Source organism: Aedes aegypti, chromosome 1 (genome assembly GCF_002204515.2).
Source record: "Aedes aegypti strain LVP_AGWG chromosome 1, AaegL5.0 Primary Assembly, whole genome shotgun sequence".
Lineage (NCBI taxonomy): Eukaryota > Metazoa > Arthropoda > Insecta > Diptera > Culicidae > Aedes > Aedes aegypti.
Window position 1 is genome coordinate 108,659,839 of NC_035107.1, and position 23,418 is coordinate 108,683,256.

The following is a 23,418-nucleotide window of genomic DNA, read 5'->3' on the forward strand; positions in this document are numbered from 1 at the left end:
TCCTGGGCGATTCATTTGCTTAGGAACGAGGAGCTACACACTCGGTTACCAATGGCTTTTAGGGCAAGATCTCTAGTTATGCGAGAAATCCTCTGATATTTGGTTGTTTATGCAAAATTTGATGTAAATTCGTTGAAAATAAAGCGATTTCCATCATATTTCAATCATTGTATTCAGAACTATGAGGGAACATATTGTTAAACTCAAAGAGGCAATATATTTTGTCATTTTAACAAAGCAGGGGTGGCACACTTGCCCTAAAGTTCGCTACATTCTTGAAAAAGCCCTTTTTGAAGAATGCCTGATTGGTTTCTCTTTTTCATAATGTAGTACCAAAGACAAATTAAAGACCTCCATGTCCCTTGCAGTTCCCCAAAATTGTATGGCTCATAAGGTAATCTAGAATGCCGTGAAAAGTGTACTGCGATCAGTCAAACTTGGGCAAGCATGGGAAAATTCACTCACTCACCCGAACGCTACCGATAAAATATCTGCCAACTATCTGCTGCCACCGAATTTTCAATGACTGCCGAACGCTACTAGGGTGAGCGCAATCCCGACGAATCGTAAACGATTGAGATAAACCGAAAATGAAAAGATATACGGAGCGGAGAGAGCACCTATCCGCTCTTAAATGGGAGACCCGAAAGAACGCGTTCGCCATTCGATCACTGAAAGTTTCCTGCGAAATGTACAGATTTTGCGTTCACTAAAACATTTCGCCTTGTGTATTACCAGTCAGTGAACGCTCTTCAGCTCTCAAATACGAATGCCACTCGTGCGGAATCGGAATGTAAAGAATCATTCGCTTCAGCAATCGGATGCCTTCGGCACAAGGAGTCGGTAGTGAATCATTCTGTTGCCGTTTTTGTCTAACTTGTTGCTCGGCGAACAAGAAGAAAGCGCATTGGAAATTGAAACACTCAGCTTGGTCGGAGAAACGGCAATCTCGCTCTTGATCGCTTGTGGATGTGAGCGAGAGAAATGCAATATTCGAGTGAATGTTTCCCATGCTTGAACTTGGGTACCTTTTGCACTACCGAGGGACCAAATGCAGTACTAGAAGTGGTACCCAATCTGAGCCCGAGTACCTGGTAGTACCGTAAAACGGTGTTACTTCGATAGTTTTTTCGAAGAAAACTTGAATATTCATGCATGCTGTTTCAAAGAATTATAGTTTATATTTTTAAAACAAGTACTGGCATCCTAGCTATCGATTGCAGTTGATAGATTGCCAAAAGATTTATTTAGACTGGATGTATAATTTTTCATATAATTGAAAGTCGGTTTTCTGTTTGGGGGTATCTTTGATAATGGAGTACAAATCGAACAAAATTGAATGGGTGGTACACTTGCCCCAATAAGTATATATTTCAACCAAACTGGATTTCGTATGTAAAACAAAATACTTTTTTCGTTCACATGCCACAATAACTTACACATTTGAATAGTTTCTCGATGCAGAACGTTAGAAAATTCTGTTAATGATTTACCTTTTACCATGCTATTTAGAAACAACAAAATCTTATAAAAATCCACCGCAATTTGGTTGTTTCAACAAATTTTGATGTGAATACGTGAAAAATAGAGCAACTTACATCATATTTTGATCATTTTATTGTGGCTTGTCATATGATTAAGCTCAAAAATAAAATATAATTTGTAGTCTATATAAATAAAAATGGAATGATGTTTGTATGTCACGAAATGGCTTACGAACGGGTCAGCGGAATTGGATGATTCTTTCTCCATTTTGTTCGTCAAGGGTTCCGACGTGTTTGTGTGTATAAAAGTTCCAGGGTATTCACCGGGAAAGTCAGGAAAACGAGAGTGAACGGAACTGTCATTTTGTATGGGACGATTTGTAGCGGTTTTCAACAGCCTACTTGATGGCAAGACGAAGTTTGCCGGGACCACTAGTTTTTAATAAAAAGGCAAGGTTTGCACACTTACCCCTATGGCACACTTGTCCAAAAGTCCGATTTGTATGGAAAGTAGCACTGAAAATTACTGTTGTTACGTTACGCACAGCACGAGAGTATATGATGAGCACTAATCCGATGTTGTTCGATTAAATTTTCTTCTACTTTGGAACAATCAATGATTTATGATGATTTTATTCTTCCGCCAGCCACACCGTGTATTAGCTACAGAACGAAGCATCAACTGTGGTAAATCATTTGTTTTGGTTCGAGCCGTGAAACTGTTGTGTCATAAATCAGAAATAAATAAGCTTTATACGAATGATGTTCATCTCAAGCAATGTGACTTCCCAGATCTGTTTAAGGCAAGTTTACTATTAATTAAAATTAATCCATACAATATCAAAGTGATGCAATCGAAACATTTTTGCAATATTTATTACAGATGCCCTCGCTTAGCCAAAGCAACAACCCGATACTGCTCAAGTCAACTGTGGTCCGATGCTACTCCATTGCGTCGGTGGGTGGTTGTTGAGGGGAATACGCAACAATCGCCGGCGGCATGTGGAGCTGCGAAGGGTGGCACTTGGAAACCGATTGTAAGCGCAACACTTACACCATTAAATAATGGAGCTAGAGTAGCTTTCACGAAGAAATACTTAATAGGGATGCATGGGGTGATATGCACTGTTAGGGCAAAGCGCATGTTTAATAAGCTAGATCTCTGTTATCTGTGGACCACGTTTAATGGAATTTTCACAGCATGGCAGAGATAACTTAAATTCCAATATATATTTTTGAGTAGTTTTCCCAATCACTGGGGAAAGGCATCTAACTTCAAATATCTTTTGAATGGAAGCTTTATACGAAAAAATATTTGGCAGGCGTGATAGTCATCATCATTACGCACAACCGGTACCAAATATTTTTTTCGAAAATACAGGTCGTACTCGATTATCCGGAGGATCGATTTTTTTTCACTCCGGATAATCGAATCACTAAAAAAAAATTGAAATCTTTGACAAAAGAACTTAAATATTATCTTTTTTCGTGTGTTTTTATATGATGTGATGGCGCAGCCAGAAATTTTTTCTAGGAACAGTAGGGGTCTTTACGAGAAAAACAAAATGTGACCTGCATACACCAAAAACCACTTTTTCAAACCCCCCTTTTCTTAAATACGTTCTTAACTGCAAAACCATTAATATTGTATATTGCAATACCAAAGCATCTTAAATTTATGCATAAAAAATTAAAAACAAGAACATCTAAAAAAAAATTCCGGATAATCGAGCCTAAAATTTTGGATAATCGAGTCTGACCTGTAGTACCCAATTTTGAAAAATAATTCGTTAGATGCATTTTGCCATACACATATTTTCCACGTTACCTTTCTCGTACATAGACACTATCTTAAAATATTTTTTGGACATTAAAATCAAATGTAAATTTCCAAATTATGTACGAGTTACGGTCTGTCCAAATTACTTTGAGTATCCCACATGTTTGGTCCTCATTTCATCACATCCTTCTTGACTAGTGCATTTTGCCCTATGTCCCCCTACAATCATCATTATCTCTTTGCTCTCAGGTCTGGCCTCTGTTGTGTTGTTCACAGCAACGATCGTACGCGGGGATCTTTGGAACACGTCGCCAGTTGCATATCAGCATCAGCAGCAGTAGCAGTAGTGCTAGTTCCATCGGATCGACTACACAATCAGTTTCACCGGTTTCAGCGTCAGCCAAGAAGCGAAAAATGGTAAGCAACAAGTGGGTATAGGAGATTATTGATTTTTGCACCAGTGCTAGTTCATGTATACCTTTTAAATTGGATGCTGTGATATGAATTTGAAATCAATGTACAGTTTCCTCGTTTGTGACTACTAGTTATATCGTGTTGGTTACATAGTTTCAAAATGGAATCGATGATTTTAGAAAGTTGTTTCGTGTCTCGAACAGCCTTGAATTGAATTCGCGTATAGCATAAAAACCTAAAGAAGACATTGTCTTTTGTACAATAGGTTCTCACTCATTCAATTTCTGCACAACCATGTGTTTCAGGCACTTTCGGCAGACACCATAGTGTATAGGCAACAAGTTCGATCCAACACCGATTTCGACCCCTTGTTACGATTTTTGTTTGTGTGATTGTTTGATAGACAATGTTCATTCTATAAAGTGGACACCTTGTTTATGATATATCTTTTTAATTTTAAATTAAATCGGAATTTGGTTTTTGGTACATCCTTCAACTACTATTATACGATGTTATAGAAATATAAGATCCCTGCCTTTTTTCATAAACCTGAGAAAAGCACCATAAATTCGGGTGAAATTGATCACCGTATCACACGGTGCACAAATATCAATGTAACCTGCAGTAAATCAACGTTGTTTTTCGTAACTATTGTCGAATTGTGTGTTGTGATGTTTGTTTGCGTTAAATAAAATTTATAAGAAAATAATGTAAAATGTTGTTTCATGTGTTGTATTGATAAACATCCATAAAATTCAAGTTCCAAACAAGGATTTGAACATTATTTTCAACCTGAAAGTTTGTGAGGGTGCTTAAAATATATTCCAAACCCAGATTTCATCTTAAAAACTTGTACCAATCAGCTCATTCGGTTGAAATGATTAAATTTCTATTATATATCAGGAAATTGCCTACATTTATGCGTTTTGTGTGCAATTCTGGAAATTTAACTATTCCCTATATCTATAAATATTGTATTGATAAAAATTAATTTAGCAAGCATATTCGGTTTCAGGGAGCTCAAAATTATTATGTAGAGTTATTAAAAACTAACAATAATCGCATTGACAAGTGATCAATTGTTTTCTTGCATTCAGTTATTTGGTATTTTCAACATTATAACAAACAAGAAAATTCGTGAAAATGACCAACTTCATCCGAAATAACATTACTATTTTAACATTATTTTTCGCATAACATCTTCATTTTATCAACAGTTTACACAAGGATCTATATTTGTATAATGGAGAGCAAAATCATGAGTTTAAGCGCATTCAAAATTATAAATTTCACTCGCTATAAAAATTTAACACTTTTTCAACCATGTACGCACATTTTCCGATGTCCAACAATTTTTTAACGTTATTTAGATGATTTTATTATTTCTTCTCCTTATTTTCTTTTTTCGATCGGTTTTTTTTTTTTTTTTTTTAAATAACCAGGTATAAAAAAATAACTTGGGATTTTTCATTGTATTTCGAGAGGAAAATAATGCACTATTTCTCAGTTTTGCATTTAACTTAATATGTATACTAAATCAAGAGAACTATGAAAGCATAGGTAGTAAGGATTATATTATTACTTCCGTCAGGATGTGCTTTGAGCTTAAAAACTCTGCTCATTTCAGATCATTTTCAACTTAAAATAGTTTTTTTTTCCAAACTTGATTTATGACATTTTTAAAACTATAATTACATCATTTGTTCATGAGATGATAGTATTGAAGTATAGGCCGCAGTTAAAGTTTTATCCAATATATTGAGATTTTTTATTACTGCAGTTCGTTTTTTCACTACCAATTGTCATTCCGTGTTCGAAATTGTAGACTTTAAAATGAATTTTCAATTAAAACAGAACTTATGTAGGAACAGGGCCCCGCGGGGCAATATGGTCATAGCTGGTCAAAGCTACCATATCAATGACTTACAGTCAGTAAAATTGAATAAATGATAATAATGTAGTAAATGATTATTTTGTAAAACCACCTTAAACAGAGCAGTTGTATTTCCTGACCTCTACAGGATCCTCACAAAAACAGACTGACAAACTCGTAACAGATTAATTATGCTTCGTAAATGTGTGTTGAATCTAGAACACAATAATCACGATTCAACTACTCCTAAATTCTTCGTTATCAGCTACAATAGCCGCTTTATATGTGCATATATTATTAGGCTTCTTGATTTCATTCGACCGTTTGATGGTTCAAGTTTCAATGAAGTGAAACATAAACGCACTGGTTTCATGTATGTTAACGTGTTCATATGCGTAGCCAGGTTTTCCATTAACTCGGAATTTCTCCATGCATTCCTTAAACAGTTTTTTTGTAAGTCTTTCTCCAAGGAATTCTACAGAAATTTCTGATAGAATTTGTTTAGAGATTTTTCCAGGATTTTCTTTTATTTTCTTCCACTGTATACTTTGCACTCATTAAAGAATTCTTTCAGAAAAATCTTTATGTATTTGACCGAATGTTTTGCTCCAAATCCGCATGTTGCAAGGATCCATCATTGCGGGCCATGGAGTAAATTATTAGAATGATCGAATAAGCCTCTTAGTATTTTAATTTGGATGAGTTGTGCTTCAATTATATTTAATAAATGTTCGAACCAAGCATATGTAATTTTCGAGAAAATTTAGTATTCCTATGAACAAAGCCGCATTTACGGGGGCCGATGGGGCCATGGCCCCCGGGCCCCCACAAATCTCGACATACATAGTTGTAGTAAAACATTTACGAATAATTAGAACCAATACTTTTTGGAAACGCATAATATGATCAAACAGATTTAAATATTTTAATAAATCTGGAATAATGGACAAAATTTATGCGAATAAACTCAAATAAAATTAGTGAAACAATATTTAAGAGCATTCCTAATGGAATTTTCTTTGACTTCACGAGAAAGAAAAAGATTAAGAAAAAATTGAATACGATTTGGATAAACAAGTGGAGTGCCATACTTTTCCTTAAATTCCTAACGATTTTCTAACGTGATTTTTTCAACTGTAACAATAGTTTTCTTAACGAAGTTTACTAGGTTCGAATGCAATTTATATATCTTCATAGCTGTGTTTAAGTGGTTTGAATAAAGGAACTTTAGAAGGCTCTTGATAGCCGGGTCCAGATAGCCGTAGCGGTAAACGCGCAGCTATTCAGCATGACCATGCTGAGGGTCGTGGGTTCGAATCCCGCTGGTCGAGGATCTTTTCGTAATGGAAATTTTTTCGATTCCCTGGGCATAGAGTATCTTCGTACCTGCCACACGATATACACATGCAAAAATGGCCTTCGGCAAAGAAAGCTCTCAGTTAATAACTGTGGAAGTGGTCATAAGAACACTAATATAAGAAGCAGGCTTTGTCCCAGTTAGGACGTAACGTCAGAAAGAAGAAAAAGAGGGCTCTAGCTTGAAAAAAATAAATATTAAGAAGAGACCAGATAAGAACCAAAAAGAGACTGAAAATGGACCAAACTGAAAAAAAAACTAACATAACTTAAAATTAACCAGAAGATAAGAGTTTGTTTTTTCATCATAAAATCAGGCTAGACATTTTTTTTTGTGTTACTGTTTTTTCATGATTTTCTCTAGGAATTCCGTGTGAATTTAGATATTTTCGTACAGATGCAGAGATTATTCCGAAGATTTCTCCAGGAGTGCATAAGGTAATTATTTTCTGTGAAATTCCCTCAATAATTTTATTTCGGGTAACTCAATAATATAACCTGATTTTTTCCAAGGATAACAATAGAAATTACCTAGAAGATTACATAACACATTTCTCCAAAGATTCTTTTAGATATTTTGTAAGGATGTCCTAAGTTTTCCAGGATTTTATCCGATGATTCTTCCGTAGATTTCCTTAGTATATCCTCCAAGATTCGAGTTGAAAACATCTTAAAAAAAATCTTTGCAATATACCAAAAATAACAACTGGTCACTTAGTTCTTTTCAACCTTTCAAATCTGCCGGGAAAGATGACATTTTCCCAGGCTTACAAGGAAAAGAGACGCTTAGTCCGCTCTTAACCGAAATACTCAAAGCAAGTGTTGCGCTTTCATATATTCCAAAAGCGTGGCAAAAGGTTCGAGTTGTTTTCATTTCAAAAGAAGCTGGAAGAAAGGATAAATTAACTCCCAAAGCCCTTTAGTCCTATAAGCCTTTCCTCCTTTTAAAGACAATGGAAAAAGTAATTGATGACTTCATCAAGTCAACTAGTGTAATAGAAATGCCTATTTGTAAATACCAATTTGCGTATCAATCAGGTAAATCTACCGTTACGGCGCTGCAGTCGCTGGTAAATAAAATCGAGAAATCTCTTGAAGCCAAAGAAATAGCCGTGGTTGCTTTTCTCGATATTGAAGGAGCATTCGATAATGCATCCCATAGCTCTATGAGGTCATCAATGTAAGCAAGGGGCTTGGATTAAAGTGTTATCGAATGGGTTATGACGATGCTGAAGGATCGGACAATTTCTGCTGATCTAGGAGGTGCGCAAATATCTATAAGATCTACTAAGGGATGTCCTCAAGGAGGAGTGTTATCGCCCTTACTATGGTCTCTTGTAGTAGACGAACTCCTTAGAAAGCTAAAAGATCAAGGTTCTGAGGTAATTGGATACGCCGATGGTGTGGCCATCTTGGTTCGTTGAAAGTTTGATAACACGATCTCCGATCGGATGCAAACTGCGTTAAACAATACTCGCGTAACTTTTCAAAACGACCTATCTAACAATTCACACATTTCGAGAAAATCGAGCTTGAAGGTATTGAAAACACATTTTTAAACTGTATCAAAATGAAACATTTTTTCCCCACTGTGTTGCCTTCAGAGGAAAGCAGTGTAATAGAGTTCAACGTAAGGATGGGCATTTTGACAATTTGTTAGCAAATTGCAGTGAAATCTGCAAAAACATCAGATAGGACGTTTTGACCAAAAAAATGTACATAGGATGAATTACATAGGTCGTTTTGTTCCAACAATTGTTACATTGGACATTCACTTTGGTCATTTTGTTTCAGTTATAGGTACATCGGACATTTTAGATTGTTCACAAAATAATCTTGTTTTATAGAATTTGATATTGATTACCGTCAGAATTGAGTACCCGATCAACCAATGTTACAATTTCTTTAAAGATCTTTGTCCAGCGATGACGATCGCCAACGATTCAAAACGAATCGATATCGAAATCACTGACTGGTTGACCGGGTATTCACATGCTCAATTATACAAGTTGAAGTGCACATTTTGTTGCGGTGTGATAATCGCAGACACCAGCTGTGCTTTGTTTTTTGATTCGTTCGATACTTCGGTGTCGCTATTTCCCCTCCGTCTATATGTCCCATGTAGCAACGGAAGGAGGGGAAACGTTGAGCTGTATATAGGACGTTTTGCTCTCTCGCTAGTTTTCTCTCATTCTTCCCTTCGTTTGGATGCCAGATTCACTCACACTTGCTCGGAATGGAAGTAGAGTTTTCTTCTGCATGGCGGGTTGTGCTGCTTTGCTGTCATCGGTGTAGAGTGAAAAAAGCACAAAAAATAACAGCAAGCGAGTGTCAGTGCAGAAGGTTCAGAAAAGCTGTTTTTGCAAGGTTCCCTGTCTGTGGCCTGAGAAAAAGTTTGTGTTGCGGAAAATGTCTTTCAATTTGACAAAAGGACATGCCCTCGGTGGCAGAGAAAAATGGATCTATCGGCAGCAATTTTAACGCCAGCTCAACGAACGTCTTGCCAGAAGCTGTCGGTTTCTAACGGCTAGCAAACGGTTCCGTCCGGGACACTTAGCGGGAAGACCCCGAGTTAGAAACCCGGAGGTGAATCCAGCAACAAGAAGGCAGGTAAATCTCAAACGCCCAGCCACCGTCCGGCGGGGACAGATTCATTCCGAACCGAGCGACAACGGATTTTGATCTGGGTCATGATGAAGCAGTACGATGCCAAGAAAGAAACCGATGGGCGGAAGCTGGAGGAAGGACAGGAGCAGCAGAACGGAACGAAGCGCATCAATATTTGGTCGGAAGTGCTGTGATCAAGGTAAGTGATATCACCAACTAGTGGATTTGGACCGGAATCTCCGGAACGGCACATGAGCTCACCCAAATGTGTCTGCTTTGGTGAAAACGCCAATGTTCACGAAGAACGGTTTCCGCATCATTCCGAATACACCGGAGCGGATTCTGAACGCACCGAACGTCGTCAAAAATTACTATTTGAAAATGTCCTATGTAACTTTTTAGCATTGTTTTTATTAATTGCGTTACTTAGGACCTATGGCTGATTTTCTGATCAAAGGTCCAAAGTAACAATTGATTAAAAGCCAGGCTGATTTGTACTTTGGTTATTTCGTCAAGCTTTTAACAGATTAATTACTTGTGTATGTATCAATACGAGTGTTTCAATGTGATATTAAGTGGTTCACAACGAATGCTTTGTAATGATAATCTCGATTTGTTTACATTTGTTACTTAGGACGTTTTGAAAAGTTACGCGAGAATACTCTCAAATGGTGTAGAAAAGAGGGGTTAAACCTAAACCCTTCAAAAACTATTATCGTGCCTTTTACCAGATGGAAAAAGGTAAAGCTTACACAGCCTTCTTTGAATGGAGTTCAAATTCAATTTTCGGAAGAAGTTAAACACCATGGAGTTACTTTGGATGAGAAATTGAACTGGAACTCGCATCTGATTCAATGTTGCTGAACAACAATCAGAAACGCGAGGCACGATGAATTTTCGTAGGCATCAAAACAGAATCTGCGAATAAACACAAACAACCGTTCGGGCGCTTCATTCGTTCGTGTTTCATTTTCGGATCGCTGTTTCTCCCGACGCTATCATCGGGTGATTTTCCATCGCTTGGTAATGTGAACGGTACGATCCACGCCGCCTGCTCTTCGCGAAGAACAGAAAAATATTCATTTCGATCATCTTCATGTGGGCTTGCAACAATCACGCTAAACTTGCTCCGCTCAAAAATGAGTGCCGAGCGCACAAAATTGGCCTCTTTTCGTGCAGCACAGATTTTGTGCAAAGGGGCTGTACATAGTTTTGTGCAAACGGTGGTAAACAAAACTGAATGAGTGAATTGCGCACAGAGGAGGAACGCTTGGAATGCGGAATTCGTTTCCATTTTTGTTTTGCTTCTGAAAACATTAAAAAAAAAACATTCCAATTTTAAAGATTTTCAGAGATTTTTTCATTTGAATAGCCGAAGCGGAAGCAAATGGGGAAAAAACTTTCGCATTTGCGACCACCTTCCGGCTTTTCGCTAGAAAACATCTCAGAAAACTCCCCATCTTACCAACGGCCAACTGTTTGCTGCCACGCGGGATATCATTGACAGTTCCCTTTCCATCGATCTCGGACAGCCGAAGGCGAAAACGTCGGCAACTCACAGAATTAGTGCGACCTACTCAGAATTTTCACTCAGTCAGCCAGTTCTGCATTGGTTGCCTCATTCTGTGTAGTTTTAACACATGCGCTGCGTGGAGCTGGCTTAGCGTGGAGTGTTTGCTTGACTTTACGAGAAGAAGCAACCTTGCAATGAATCACGAGAATGAACAGCACGTGGATAAATGAATCCTACGAGGGGAGAGGCTTCGCGAACCACTTATCGGTGAGTTCATTTTGCTTCTTCGACGTTGCATCCGTTCGCTTTTTGCGATGCTCTTCGTGACGCAAAAATGAAAAATGAATTTTGGCGAATGTTGGATCGCGAAGATGCGTCGATCATTGTTCACGAAGAAGATCCATCGCAACCATCGCAAGATTAGGAAAAATTTAAAAACGATTTGGATAAACAAGTGGAGTGCCATACTTTTGCTTAAATTCCTAACGATTTTCTAACGTGATTTTTCCAACTGTAACAATAGTTTTCTTAACGAAGTTTAAGACTAGGTTCGAATGCAATTTATATATCTTCATAGCTGTGTTTATGTGGTTTGAATAAAGGAACTTTAGAGGGCTCTAGATAGCCGGGTCCAAATAGCCGTAGCGGTAAACGCGCAGCTATTCAGCATGACCATGCTGAGGGTCGTGGGTTCGAATCCCGCTGGTCGAGGATCTTTTCATGGAAATTTTCTCGATTCCCTGGGCATAGAGTATAATCGTACCTGCCACACGATATACACATGCAAAAATGGCCTTCGGCAAAGAAAGCTCTCAGTCAATAACTGTGGAAGTGGTCATAAGAATATTAATCAGAAAAGCAGGCCTTGTCCCAGTTGGGACGTAACGTCAGAAAGAAGAAGAAGAAGAAGAAGAGGGCTCTAGCTTGAAAAAAAAATAAGAAGAAACCAGATAGGAACCAAAAAGAGACTGAAAATGGACCAAACTGAAAAAAAAACAAACATAACTTAAAATTAACCAGAAGATAAGAGTTTGTTTTTTCATCATAAAATTAGGCTAGACATTTTTTTTTATTACTGCTTTTTCATGGTTTTCTCTAGGAATTCCGTGTGAATTTAGGTATTTTCCTACAGATTCAGAGATTATTCCGAAGATTTCTCCAGGAGTTCACAAGGTAGTTATTTTCTGTGGAATTCTCTCAATAATTTTATTTCGGGTAACTCAATAAAATAACCTGAATTTTTCCATGGATAACAATAGAAATTACCTAGAAGATTACATAACAAATTCCTCCAAAGATTTTTTTTAGATATTTTGTAAGGATGTCCTAAGGTTTCCAGGATGTTATCCGGTGATTCTTCCGTAGATTTCCTTAGTATATCCTCCAAGATTCGAGTTGGGAACATTTAAAAAAAAAATCTTTGTAAGATATCCTAGAGTAACAACTGGGCATTTAGTTCTTTTCAACCTTTCAAATCTGCCGGGAAAGATGACATTTTCCCAGGCTTACAAGGAAAAGAGACGCTTAGTCCGCTCTTAACCGAAATACTCAAAGCAAGTGTTGCGCTTTCATATATTCCAAAACCGTGGCAAAAGGTTCGAGTTGTTTTCATTTCAAAAGCTGGAAGAAAGGATAAAATAACTCCCAAAGCCCTTTAGTCCTATAAGCTTTTCCTCTGTTCTTTTAAAGACAATGGAAAAAATAATTGATAGCTTCATCAAATCAACAAGTTTAATAGAAATGCCTATTTGTAAATACCAATTTGCATATCAATCAGGTAAATCTACCATTACGGCGCTGCAGTCGCTGGTAAATAAAATCGAGAAATCCCTTGAAGCCAAAGAAACAGCCGTGGTTGCTTTTCTCGATATTGAAGGAGCATTCGATAATGCATCCCATAGCTCTATGAGGTCATCCATGGAAGCAAGGGGCTTGGATTAAAGTGTTATCGAATGGGTTATGACGATGCTCAAGGATCGGACAATTTCTGCTGATCTAGGAGGTGCGCAAATATCTATAAGATCTACTAAGGGATGTCCTCAAGGAGGAGTGTTATCGCCCTTACTGTCGTCTCTTGTAGTAGATGAACTCCTTAGAGAGCTAAAAGATCAAGGTTCTGAGGATACGCCGATGATGTGGCCATCTTGGTTCGTTGAAAGTTTGATAACACGATCTCCGATCGGATGCAAACTGCGTTAAACAATACTCTCAAATGGTGTAGAAAAGAGGGGTTAAACGTAAACCCCTCAAAAACTATTATCGTGCCTTTTACCAGATGGAAAAAGGTAAAGCTTACACAGCCTTCTTTGAATGGAGTTCAAATTCAATTTTTGGAAGAAGTTAAACACCATGGGGTTACTTTGGATGAGAAATTGGACTGGAACTCGCATCTGAACAAGGTCATAAGTAAGGGTACTAATGCCTTATGGGATTGCGACCTAATATGGTAAACTGGATTTATTCAGCAATAGTCCGACTAAAAATTACTTATGCTTCACTGGTATGGTGGCCCAAGACAAATGAGGTAACCGTTCAGAAGAAGCTGGCTAAGTTGCAAAGACTTGCTTGTATATCAATGACAGGGCAATAAAAAGTACACCATCGGTTGATTTGGATGCCCTTCTCAACATACTGCCTTTGTATCAATTCATTAAACTGCAAGCTGCAAAAAATGCATTGCAGTTTATTCGTTATAATACAATACTAGATGGTGATTTGATTGGTCACATGAAGATCATCAAGAAATTCAATTTGAATTCAGATATGATAACAATAGAAGATTAGATGACAACGAAGATCAACTATGATGTTCCATTTAAAGTGGTTAAACCAAGTCGCTATATTGGGGATTCTGGTGGGCCAAGTTTAGATCCAGGTTCTATTGTATTTTATACCGACGGGTCAAAGATGGGCGACAATACCGGAGCTGGAGTTTTCGGTCCTGGTATCAGCAAGGTAATCGCTATGGGTCGCAGTCCCACTGTGTTCCAAGCTGAAATACAAGCCATCATTGACTGTACCAATGTTTGTCTCAAAAGAAACTATAGGTTTACAAGGACGTCAAACGTCTGTATTTTCTCGGGCAGTCAAGCAGCTTTGAATGCTCTAAAGGCATTCACATGTAGATCAAAGTTAGTGTGGGAATGCACTCTTTCTCTGAAGCAATTGGCCAGTAGGAACGAAGTTATATTGTACTGGGTGCCCGACCATTGTGGAATTGAGGGGAATGAAATCGCCAACAATCTAGCAAGACAGGGTGCAGCTTCGAACTTTGTCGGCCCTGAACCGTTCTGTGGTGTTCCTGAGTGCACTCTCAAGATGAAACTGAAAAATTGGAAAATGTCCATGGTAGAATCCAATTGGAACGCCACGGATCCATCCAAGCAAGCGAAAAGATTCATAAAACCCAGTCTAGCAAAAGCCCGAGCTATACTAAATTTTAATAAAGGAAATTTTAGGGTAACAATAGGTATCATCTTAAAAAGATTTGAAAAATCCAATCCTTTGAATGTCGTTTTTGTCAAGCTGAAAACGAAACTGCTGAGCATTTACTCTGCAACTGCGGAGCATTGCTTAATCAAAGAATGTTAACATTTGGAAAAGGGTTATTAGAGCCCTTGCAAATTTGGCAAGGTAGTCCTAATAGGGTAATAGACTTTATAAAACGAGTTGTGCCCAGTTTGGACAGTGTGACACATCAACCAATGTCTATCACATCTCAATTGTGAAATGATATTTGATGAGCATCAAATAAAATATGGGTCATACCACAATATTCCTAAATAATGGAAGCAGTGGTTAAAAGTACAACCTTTACAAGATTAGGAAAATAAAAAAATGTAGATCTAGAAAAAAAAATCGAGGTGATCCTAGAGGAAATTACTAGAGATAATACCATTGGAGTGCTCAAGAAATCCCTTGAAAAATCGCCAGAAAATTTTCTGGGATAATTGATAGAGGAATTATGAATAGGATAGAAAGGAATTTCCTATGTGTTCCTGAAATGACAGAAATGAAATCTCTAGACAAATTACTAGAAAATTTCTTGAAGCTTTTCCTTGAGACATGTGAGACGAAATTTTTAAAGAACCTTCTTAAAGACAGCGTTAAAGTCGTTGAATGTTTCTCTGAAGCCTGAAGAATTTTGAATCAGTATTCACTACAGTCAGAATAAGAAAAAAAGACACTAGAGAACATTTTGAATTAAATACAGTGATACCTCCATGAGTCGATGTTCCATGACTCGATATCGACTCATGGAACCATACTGAACACAAAATTTCATGGTTACTATGATGGTCCCTAGAAACAGCTTTCCAAGGGATTGCTGTTCTATGACTCGATATTTCCATGAGTCGTTGGTCCCTTCAATATCGACTCATGGAGGTTTCACTGTAGAGACCTTTTCTTAAAATTAGAGACTTTCATCAAAATAGAGACAACTTTAATAAAGGATCTGTTTCAAACGTTATAATATAGTTTGACTTCTTGTAATGAAAACTTTGAAAAGAATATTTAATCTATTCTAAAGTAACAAAATGTTTTTCTGGTAAAAGGGCCCCCACATATGTAAATCCGGCCCTGCCTATGACATTACACATTACAATTGTTATTGTTAGCAATTAAACCCGAATCAATGATGCATATGCACAAAAAAAACGATGAAGTAATAAAAACTACAACAAGTTTCGAGTGTTCTTGACAGTTTTAGAGAAAATGCATGAGGAAACTTGAAAAATATGCAGATATATACCGGAAGTAGACAGCTTAGATCAGTGATTCCCAAAGTGGGCGAATTTGCCCCCCTGGGGGCGATTTTTAGGCTCAAGGGGGTAAAAATTTGTAAAACAAAAATCCAGAAAGGGGGCGGAAAGGCTAACACGGGAGCATTTGAAAATAATTACTCATAATCTTTTAAGGACATACATCTGAAGGTTAATCATATCCAAACTTAACTAATTCAAGGAATATTTTACCTTTGGTCGATATATCTCCAATCAGGGTCATTTTAAAATTATGATAGACTACACTTGATAATTTTCAAATACATGTAATGCATTCAGGTGAGTTTTAAGAATGGTCTGTATTTGAAATTTTTACAAGGCCAGATGATTAGTCACAGATAACATTAAGAACACAACATAATTTGGATGTACAAAGTATCTGAGAATTTTTATAACTTTTTGCAAATGCTCAATATTATATAAGGTACCGTGGGGCAAGTGGGTAATGGATTTCGCATAGTTGGGATTCTTTAAATTCTAGAGACCTTAAATTAAAACAAATGACGTCGTGTATATTTTTTAGCTTGACTCGCACCAAATATAAGCAGTATATTGAAATTGATTTGTATGTAAAATTAAAGAAAAAAGTACAGAGAAAGTTTTCGAAAAATTTCCCCTTACTTTTCACTTACCCCACAGGTGGGGCAAGTGAAAAGTTTATCGTTTTGTCAATAAATTCAAAAACTAATATTTATTTATTTATTTAGGTATACCAACAGGCCGACAGTGGCCCCAATGGTTCTGCCCTAATATTAAAATACTTAAAAGAAACATACATTGCTTGTCAACAATTAAAATGAACCTAACGATAAACAGAGAGCATGATTTACTAAATTTCTCTGACTTCAGTCAGAACATCTGAGAATAGGCGGCGTAATGTAGTCCGGGCATGTGGTAATCGAACTTAGATGAGACACGGTTAAAAGTCCTTTGAATTCCATCGATAGCGGTGTTCATCCCGTAGTTCGTTCTGCGCAATGGAGGTCGTAGCATTAAATTATTCCGAAGTGCTCGAGGTTGAACGTTGAGGTCAGTTTCGTGGAGAATCGCTGGACAGTCTATTCTGTTTTGAAGAACGTCGGCGGCGAACATCGCTTTCGAGATGTCTCTTCATGTTCGAAAGGTCTCGATGTCGATCAACAAGCAACGGCTTTCATAGCTCGGCAAACGATAAGGATCTCGCCATTGTAATCTGCGTAGTGCGAATCGAATGAACCTCCGTTGAACCGATTCGATGCGTTCCGCACCATTAAGGTAAATTGGACTCCATACAGGTGAACTGAATTCAAGAATAGGACGCACTAACGAACAGTACAGCGATTTCAAACAGTGAACATCGTTAAAATTTTTACATAATCGCATAATGAAGCCTAATGTTCTCGATGCCTTATCGACGACGTACGCTACATGCTGTTTGAAGGTAAACTGGGAATCCATGATTACTCCTAAATCTTTCACATGGTTAACCCGGCATATCTCCACATCAGAAAAGGTGTACTTGAAACGAACAGGCTCTTTTTTCCTGGAGAAAGAAATCACCGAGCACTTGTTTGGGTTCACTAGCATCCGGTTTAGATCGCACCACCATGCGAAACGATCTAACTCATTTTGCAGCGTAATTGCATCAGCGGTCGTGCGGATTTGCTGAAATATTTTCAGGTCGTCTGCGAACGAGAGCCCTTTCAACACATGGTTCACGTCATTGAAGTATATCGAGAAAAATAGAGGTCCGAGATGGCTTCCTTGTGGAATTCCAGAAGTTCCTACGAAAACATCCGACTGAGAATCCCCTATGGATACGAGCATCCGTCGATCGGTGAGATAGGAGTCAATCCATCTCAGAAACGAACCGTGTACTCCAAGCTTCTGAAACTTAGCGATCATTATAGCGTGGTTTATCTTGTCGAAAGCGGCGGATAGGTCGGTATAGATAACGTCTGTTTGATTTCGTTCTGCCAAACTTGTAGTGATATGGGACGAAAGACACAACAAATTTGTGGTTGTCGATCGGCCAGGCATAAAACCGTGTTGTTCTTCGCTCAAATAGTGTTTACAATGAGAAAAAAGTGGCTCCATAACGACAAGTTCGAACAATTTTGATACTGCGCATAATGATGTTATACCACGATAGTTGTTGATATCATATCGGCGACCTTTCTTGTACACTGGGTACATATGAGCGAATTTCCAGCAATATGGAAAGACGCCGTTCGCTAGCGATGTCTGGAACAAGTGGCGAAGAGGAGACAACAAACAGCTGATGTTATTTTTCAGAAGAATCGCCGGTATTCCATCAGGCTCAGGTTTACATGTAGACTTCAGTTGACGTGCTGCTCGGATGATCATGGTGTCGTCCACGGTGAAAACTGCGAGTGACTGTTCTTGCATTGGAACGTTTCTTGCGGCGAGCGAAATTCGTTCTGTTGATAGTTGTTCGTCGGCGAAAATGCTTGAGAATTTAACGGCAAACAGTCGACAGATATCGTCAACTTTGCATGCTGTTTCACCATTCAGTTCTAGCGACGATGGAAGGTCAGATTCTTTGCGTTGCTCGTTGACATACTTCCAGAACGATTTTGGTCGATGTTTCAGATTCCTTTGTACCTTATTCTGATAGTTTAGATAGCAACGTTTACTGACTCTCTTGTATTTATTGTTGAGCCGCACGTAATTAGTTTTGGAAGATTGGTTGCGACGTTTCGTGTACTTCTTCAATGCTACTCGTTTCGCTGTTTTCAGTCGTTTAAGTTCGTTTGACTGTCATGGTTGTTTCTCGCAACGTATCACTTTTTTTGGGACGTATCTGTCAATAGCGTACAGCATTATATTGGAAAACGTTTGGGCCGCAGATTGAATGTCGTTACGGTCGAGACAAACGTCCCAATCTATGGTCAGGAGAAAGTTGGCCATTCCTTCGTCATCGGTGTTTTTAAAATCGTAGTATACTTGTGATTTGTGGATTTTTACTGAACTGCTGAGTCGTTGATTAAGCGTTAAAATTATAGGTCTATGATGAGGAACAAATTTAACGAGAGGAGCAGGAGCAATGGACACTATTGGAGCTGCGTCTTATAATGGTTGAAAAATCTCAGAAATCTTTTACCTATCGTAATGTTCTCAATGGCCTCAAAGGTTTACGCATGAGTTGAGTGAACTTTGAGGTTAGGAAGCTAATACTTCTTTCATTGGCATCCAGCTTTTTTACAGAAAAAAACTACAGTACCCATTTTGAAGTTTCGGTTGCACTCATTCATATCATTTCTTATGAGACAATTTTTTCTTAGTGTTAGGAAATACTTTTTTTATATATTTCATTGAAATATGAGTTCAAAAACATTCTGGGTTTTTATAAATTTGTTCAGTTTTTTAGATTGAATGAAAAAAAAATCGTTCCCAGAAACGTCAAACATTTATTATTCACAATTTCTGAAAATTATCTCAGTAATTTTAGAAATATAACATAAATCAGTATGAAATCACCATTAACGAAGCATCTCCCAGTTACGTCAGAAGTTGGAGCCTATGCATATATTACATTCAAAAAGTATAAACTAGGCCGAACTTGTATCGAAAACTGATTCAGCTGTAATGCACGCAAAATATTGTCAAAATTGCTATTATAAATTGCAATCTAGTAAATCATACCTAATAATTTTGGAATATCGATATTTAAGAAAATATTTTTATATGTGCTTGATAGTTATTGTATCATGATTCTGTGGATATGCAATTCGAAGACATATTTTGACGCACAGCACTTAATTAAATAAAATATTGAAATCACATATCAGGGGGGCGATTCTGGATAAATGTTGGCCTCAAGGGGGCGAAAGTTGAAAAAGTTTGGGAAGCACTGGCTTAGATGAACACCTGGAGGGATTTCTATGAACTGCTCAATATATTTTTTGTTAGAATTCCCGATACATTTCTGTGTATTGTGCGGAAACTTCTGTCAGGATTGGAATTCTTGGCAGTGAGAGCATTTTTTTGTGAAATGTTTGAAGAGATCTCATATAAATTCATGAAAGAACTTCTGGTGTCTAGGGAAGAGGTGTCTATGAAATTGTGACAGTGCATGTATTAGGTATTGGAAAAAGCGTGACCCTTAGACTCCAAGAATTATAAAAAATGACGCAATTTTATACAAATATTGAAGACAACTTCCCTGCTCTTCCCCCTGACTACTTCCATGAACGTGTAAAATGTAGTCCAAGCATTATATAAATGATTTAAATATATGTGATATGGATCACAGTTCATCTACAATGTGAGCCTTAACTGTAGTAAAAGAATAGGAAGAGTAACAAATACCATATTTGTGATAAGAATTCTAAATCATATACAAAATTCAACGATGGCTTGTTTTAACGTTAGATTTCCATCACGATCCTGATCTGCCTATCAATACATTACCTCTAAATATGAAAAGCCAATAACTCTAAATGAACTTTACCATTTTCCACCGCCCAAACCTAGGTCGTAAAACTAACTGAGGACCAGCGCAAGGAACAGCTGCAGCCTCTGCTCGATGCCGGCTGGACCATGGTCACAGGGCGTGACGCCATCTACAAGGAGTATCTGTTCAAGAACTTCAACGAAGCGTTCGGCTTCATGACTCGCGTGGCTTTGCTGGCCGACAAGATGGACCATCATCCGGAGTGGTTCAACGTGTACAACAAGGTGCAGGTCACTCTGGCCACCCACGATTGCAGTGGCTTGAGCGAACGAGACGTTAAACTGGCCAAGTTCCTGGAAGAAATTGCCAGCAAGTACTGAGAGGAATGGAGAGTAATACTCAACGCATGTAAATTGTTGTTGTAGTTGTATTTTAACCTTAAGATGTTAATCAGTCAATATGAATAAAATATGTCATCTCACACTAAAGCTTGGATTACAGCATACTTTTACTCATTATCTCATAAGCGGCGTTGTCCGACTTGTCCGGGGAGGTCTCATCCACGTCGTACCTGAAAGAAATCATAATTTCAACAATGAAAACCTTTTCCATTTCGGTCTGGGTCAAAAATGTAATATCAAAGTTCACTCTTGACTTAATTTTCAACCGATTTATCTGCAAATTTCAAGAATTATGCATCCTCACATCTCCTTCCGAGGAAAAATATTAGGGGTCATTTGGACGCAAAGGTCAGAGTTCCAGGAATTCTGAAGAAAGTATTGGAAGAAGCGCAACTTTTTCTTGAGAAAAAATGGAAATACTCTGAATACTCAGAAGAGTATTTGCATATATCCCTTGAAAGAAATGCGAAGATTTATTTTAAAGAAATTTCTTAACTGCCCATATTCGCATAACTGTCCTCTGTTCTATGGGATTTCCTATATTTATTAATGAAAATCTCAACCCGGATCGAAACCGATTAACCATAGCGCTTCGTAACTCACCCCAACTTCCTGTAGAACCGCGTACCGTCCTCGTTGTTCTTCAGCACCGTCAGCACCAATCGCTCCATTCCGTAGTGCCGTGCCATGGTCTCCAGGGCTTGCATCATGAACGCCCCCAGTCCCTTACGTTGGAATTCCGCGTCAACCTGCATCTCGTAGCAGTACACCACGCTCCGGCCGTAGTCCAAATCGAAACGGAACATCGTGTATCCGGCCGGTTTCTTGGATATCCTGTCGACGGCCACAATATACCGGGCCCATCCCTTGTTCAAGTCGGACTGCTTCACCTTGGGTTGCCACCCGAGGCTGCAGCTTTTGTACTGTGGTCCGACGTTTTTCTCCGCCAGCTTGAAGGCCCACTTCAGCACCTTGGAGTCCATGTCGGCCTTCCGCCGGCAGTACAGATCCAGCTGGCATCCGTTTTGGTCGTACTTGAGAAAGTCCGGGAAATCTACCATGGGATTGACCTGTCGGTTTGCCTTTTCAATGGCCTTCTGTTGAGCGGTTGCCGACATCGCCGAATTGCTGTTGGTTATTTCCTCCAATGCGGACATGGTCTTGTGATTAGGAAACTGTTTCCTTGACCCGATGTAAAGTTCAACTAACAGGTTATCGTTTATAATAAAGTTCAAATTACAAATTAAACTATACTTTGGGCACTGCGGAGAATCACAAGAATCGTAATTTCTTAGTGCGTATGTTGCGATTCTGGAGAGGATCAACGAGATCCACACGATCAACAGAAGACTATGCTCTTCGGATGGGCGCGAAATCGGGATCGGGAGGGTAATTTTGACTTGGAGCGGAGCATGATTTTGAGGTAATAGACCTCCAATGCAATGACTAGTACTTCCCCTACACGGCAACGCGGATCTACTCAAACCGGAGTTGTTTCAACGCAAACCTAAATTTGGTTATACAGTCGCCTCTTCACATCTCGATATCGAAGGGACCATCGAGATAGGGAGAGATCGAGACAAAGAACATTAATTAAATGAACACTAGATTGAAAATCACTCCGTTACTAGGAAAATAATAAACAAACAAACTGCATTTCCAGTTTTCAAATTGTTTTGAATCACTTCAATCTGGTCTAGTAACCTTTGATAATGTTCATATCGACATATGGAGAGAAAATTGGGAACAAACAATCAACAGGAACACATCGAGATAAGGAGGATATCGAGATATGGAGAAAGAAATCGTATGCAGAATGAAGGGACCGAAGCTTTTTTTTTTTTAAGGCACTCTGTGCTCGTGACCTGAGACGAGACTCGCGAAGACGGTCTTCTTTTTCTGTGATTGCTGAGTTTTTTTCTTATTCCACTTTGTATTTATAACAATTATGCGCAAGCCGTTCAAACCTTCACATGAACCTCTCAGCAAAAAATGATTGAGTTTGCATCACATCGAATCATAAATAGCCGTTTGAGTGTAATTTCATGCCAGCAAACGTAGCAGATATTAGAAATAATTAATCTTCTGCTTAGATTTATCAGCAACTTTGGAAAAAACTGCTCCGCTGACTGAGGTTTTTAATAACAATTTACTTTGAACACAATACTTTTCACTTTCTCAGCCATAAAAACGGTGGGCTGCATTTGACGTTTCGTGAGATGGGAATCTGGGCATATGCAGCCGTTGATATTATTCCTCTTCGCGAGTCTCTCTCATGACCACTACTGTGCCGGAATCAGTTGATCTGTAGCTTCTTAACCGATACAGATCTATTTATAACTTATCTTTATATATACATCTACACTCTCTCCTACTCTTTTACTCTCACACCGAGCAGGTAGGAGAGAGTTTCTGCTGTTAGTGAGGCTAGCTGCCTGCGAAGAGGGTCAGTTTGTCTCAGTCACCATCTGATACTGACGGAGGATGGATGTGCTCCCCAACGCACGGTCCTCCGTGAGGCGTCTTCTGGTGGCTGGACGGGTTTTTTGTGGAGGGGCTGGGAATCGAACCCATGACTTTCCACTTATGAAGCGAAAGCGTAACCTCAAGGACCCCCCTAAGGGACCGAAGCTATCATCGACATAAGGAGAGATATTGAGATGTAGAACATCGAGATGTGGAGAGTCGAATGTATTTCCAAGGCCTCCATTAGATACTTTGCTTTTGAAGCCATAAGAAAAGTTTACTTTAATTTGGTTTGATTCAACGCAAAATTAAGTTCATTCACCCAAATTCAACCCAAGCTTGAA

At 38.4% G+C, this 23,418-nt stretch overlaps 2 protein-coding genes across 2 annotated transcripts; one reads left to right on the plus strand and one right to left on the minus strand.

Annotated features, from left to right (window-relative positions):
• The first annotated feature begins 2,149 nt into the window (after positions 1 to 2,149).
• LOC5576483 (putative pterin-4-alpha-carbinolamine dehydratase) lies at positions 2,150 to 20,695 on the plus strand. Its single transcript, XM_001662626.2, has 4 exons — positions 2,150 to 2,287; positions 2,368 to 2,521; positions 3,514 to 3,681; positions 20,288 to 20,695. Exons 1-4 carry the CDS (start codon positions 2,244 to 2,246, stop codon positions 20,585 to 20,587), a joined length of 666 nt encoding a protein of 221 aa, XP_001662676.2. The 5' UTR covers positions 2,150 to 2,243; the 3' UTR covers positions 20,588 to 20,695.
• Positions 20,617 to 22,009, minus strand: LOC5576484 (N-alpha-acetyltransferase 40). The gene is made up of 3 exons (XM_021844972.1): positions 21,857 to 22,009; positions 21,212 to 21,783; positions 20,617 to 20,778 (listed from the first exon to the last, which is right to left on the minus strand). Exons 2-3 carry the CDS (start codon positions 21,763 to 21,765, stop codon positions 20,703 to 20,705), a joined length of 630 nt encoding a protein of 209 aa, XP_021700664.1. The 5' UTR covers positions 21,766 to 21,783; positions 21,857 to 22,009; the 3' UTR covers positions 20,617 to 20,702.
• Between the last annotated feature and the right edge of the window lie 1,409 nt (positions 22,010 to 23,418).

Bases quoted from the DNA above. Each gene is read 5' to 3' on its own strand.
- LOC5576483 (XM_001662626.2), top strand. From the start codon at position 2,244: ATGATGTTCATCTCAAGCAATGTGACTTCCCAGATCTGTTTAAG. The intron at 2,522-3,513 runs GTAAGCGCAACA...CTTTGCTCTCAG, and splicing joins GTGGCACTTGGAAACCGATT to GTCTGGCCTCTGTTGTGTTG. The intron at 3,682-20,287 runs GTAAGCAACAAG...GCCCAAACCTAG, and splicing joins CAGCCAAGAAGCGAAAAATG to GTCGTAAAACTAACTGAGGA.
- LOC5576484 (XM_021844972.1), bottom strand. From the start codon at position 21,765: ATGTCCGCATTGGAGGAAATAACCAACAGCAATTCGGCGATGTCGGCA. The intron at 20,779-21,211 runs GTGAGTTACGAA...GATTTCTTTCAG, and splicing joins CGGTTCTACAGGAAGTTGGG to GTACGACGTGGATGAGACCT.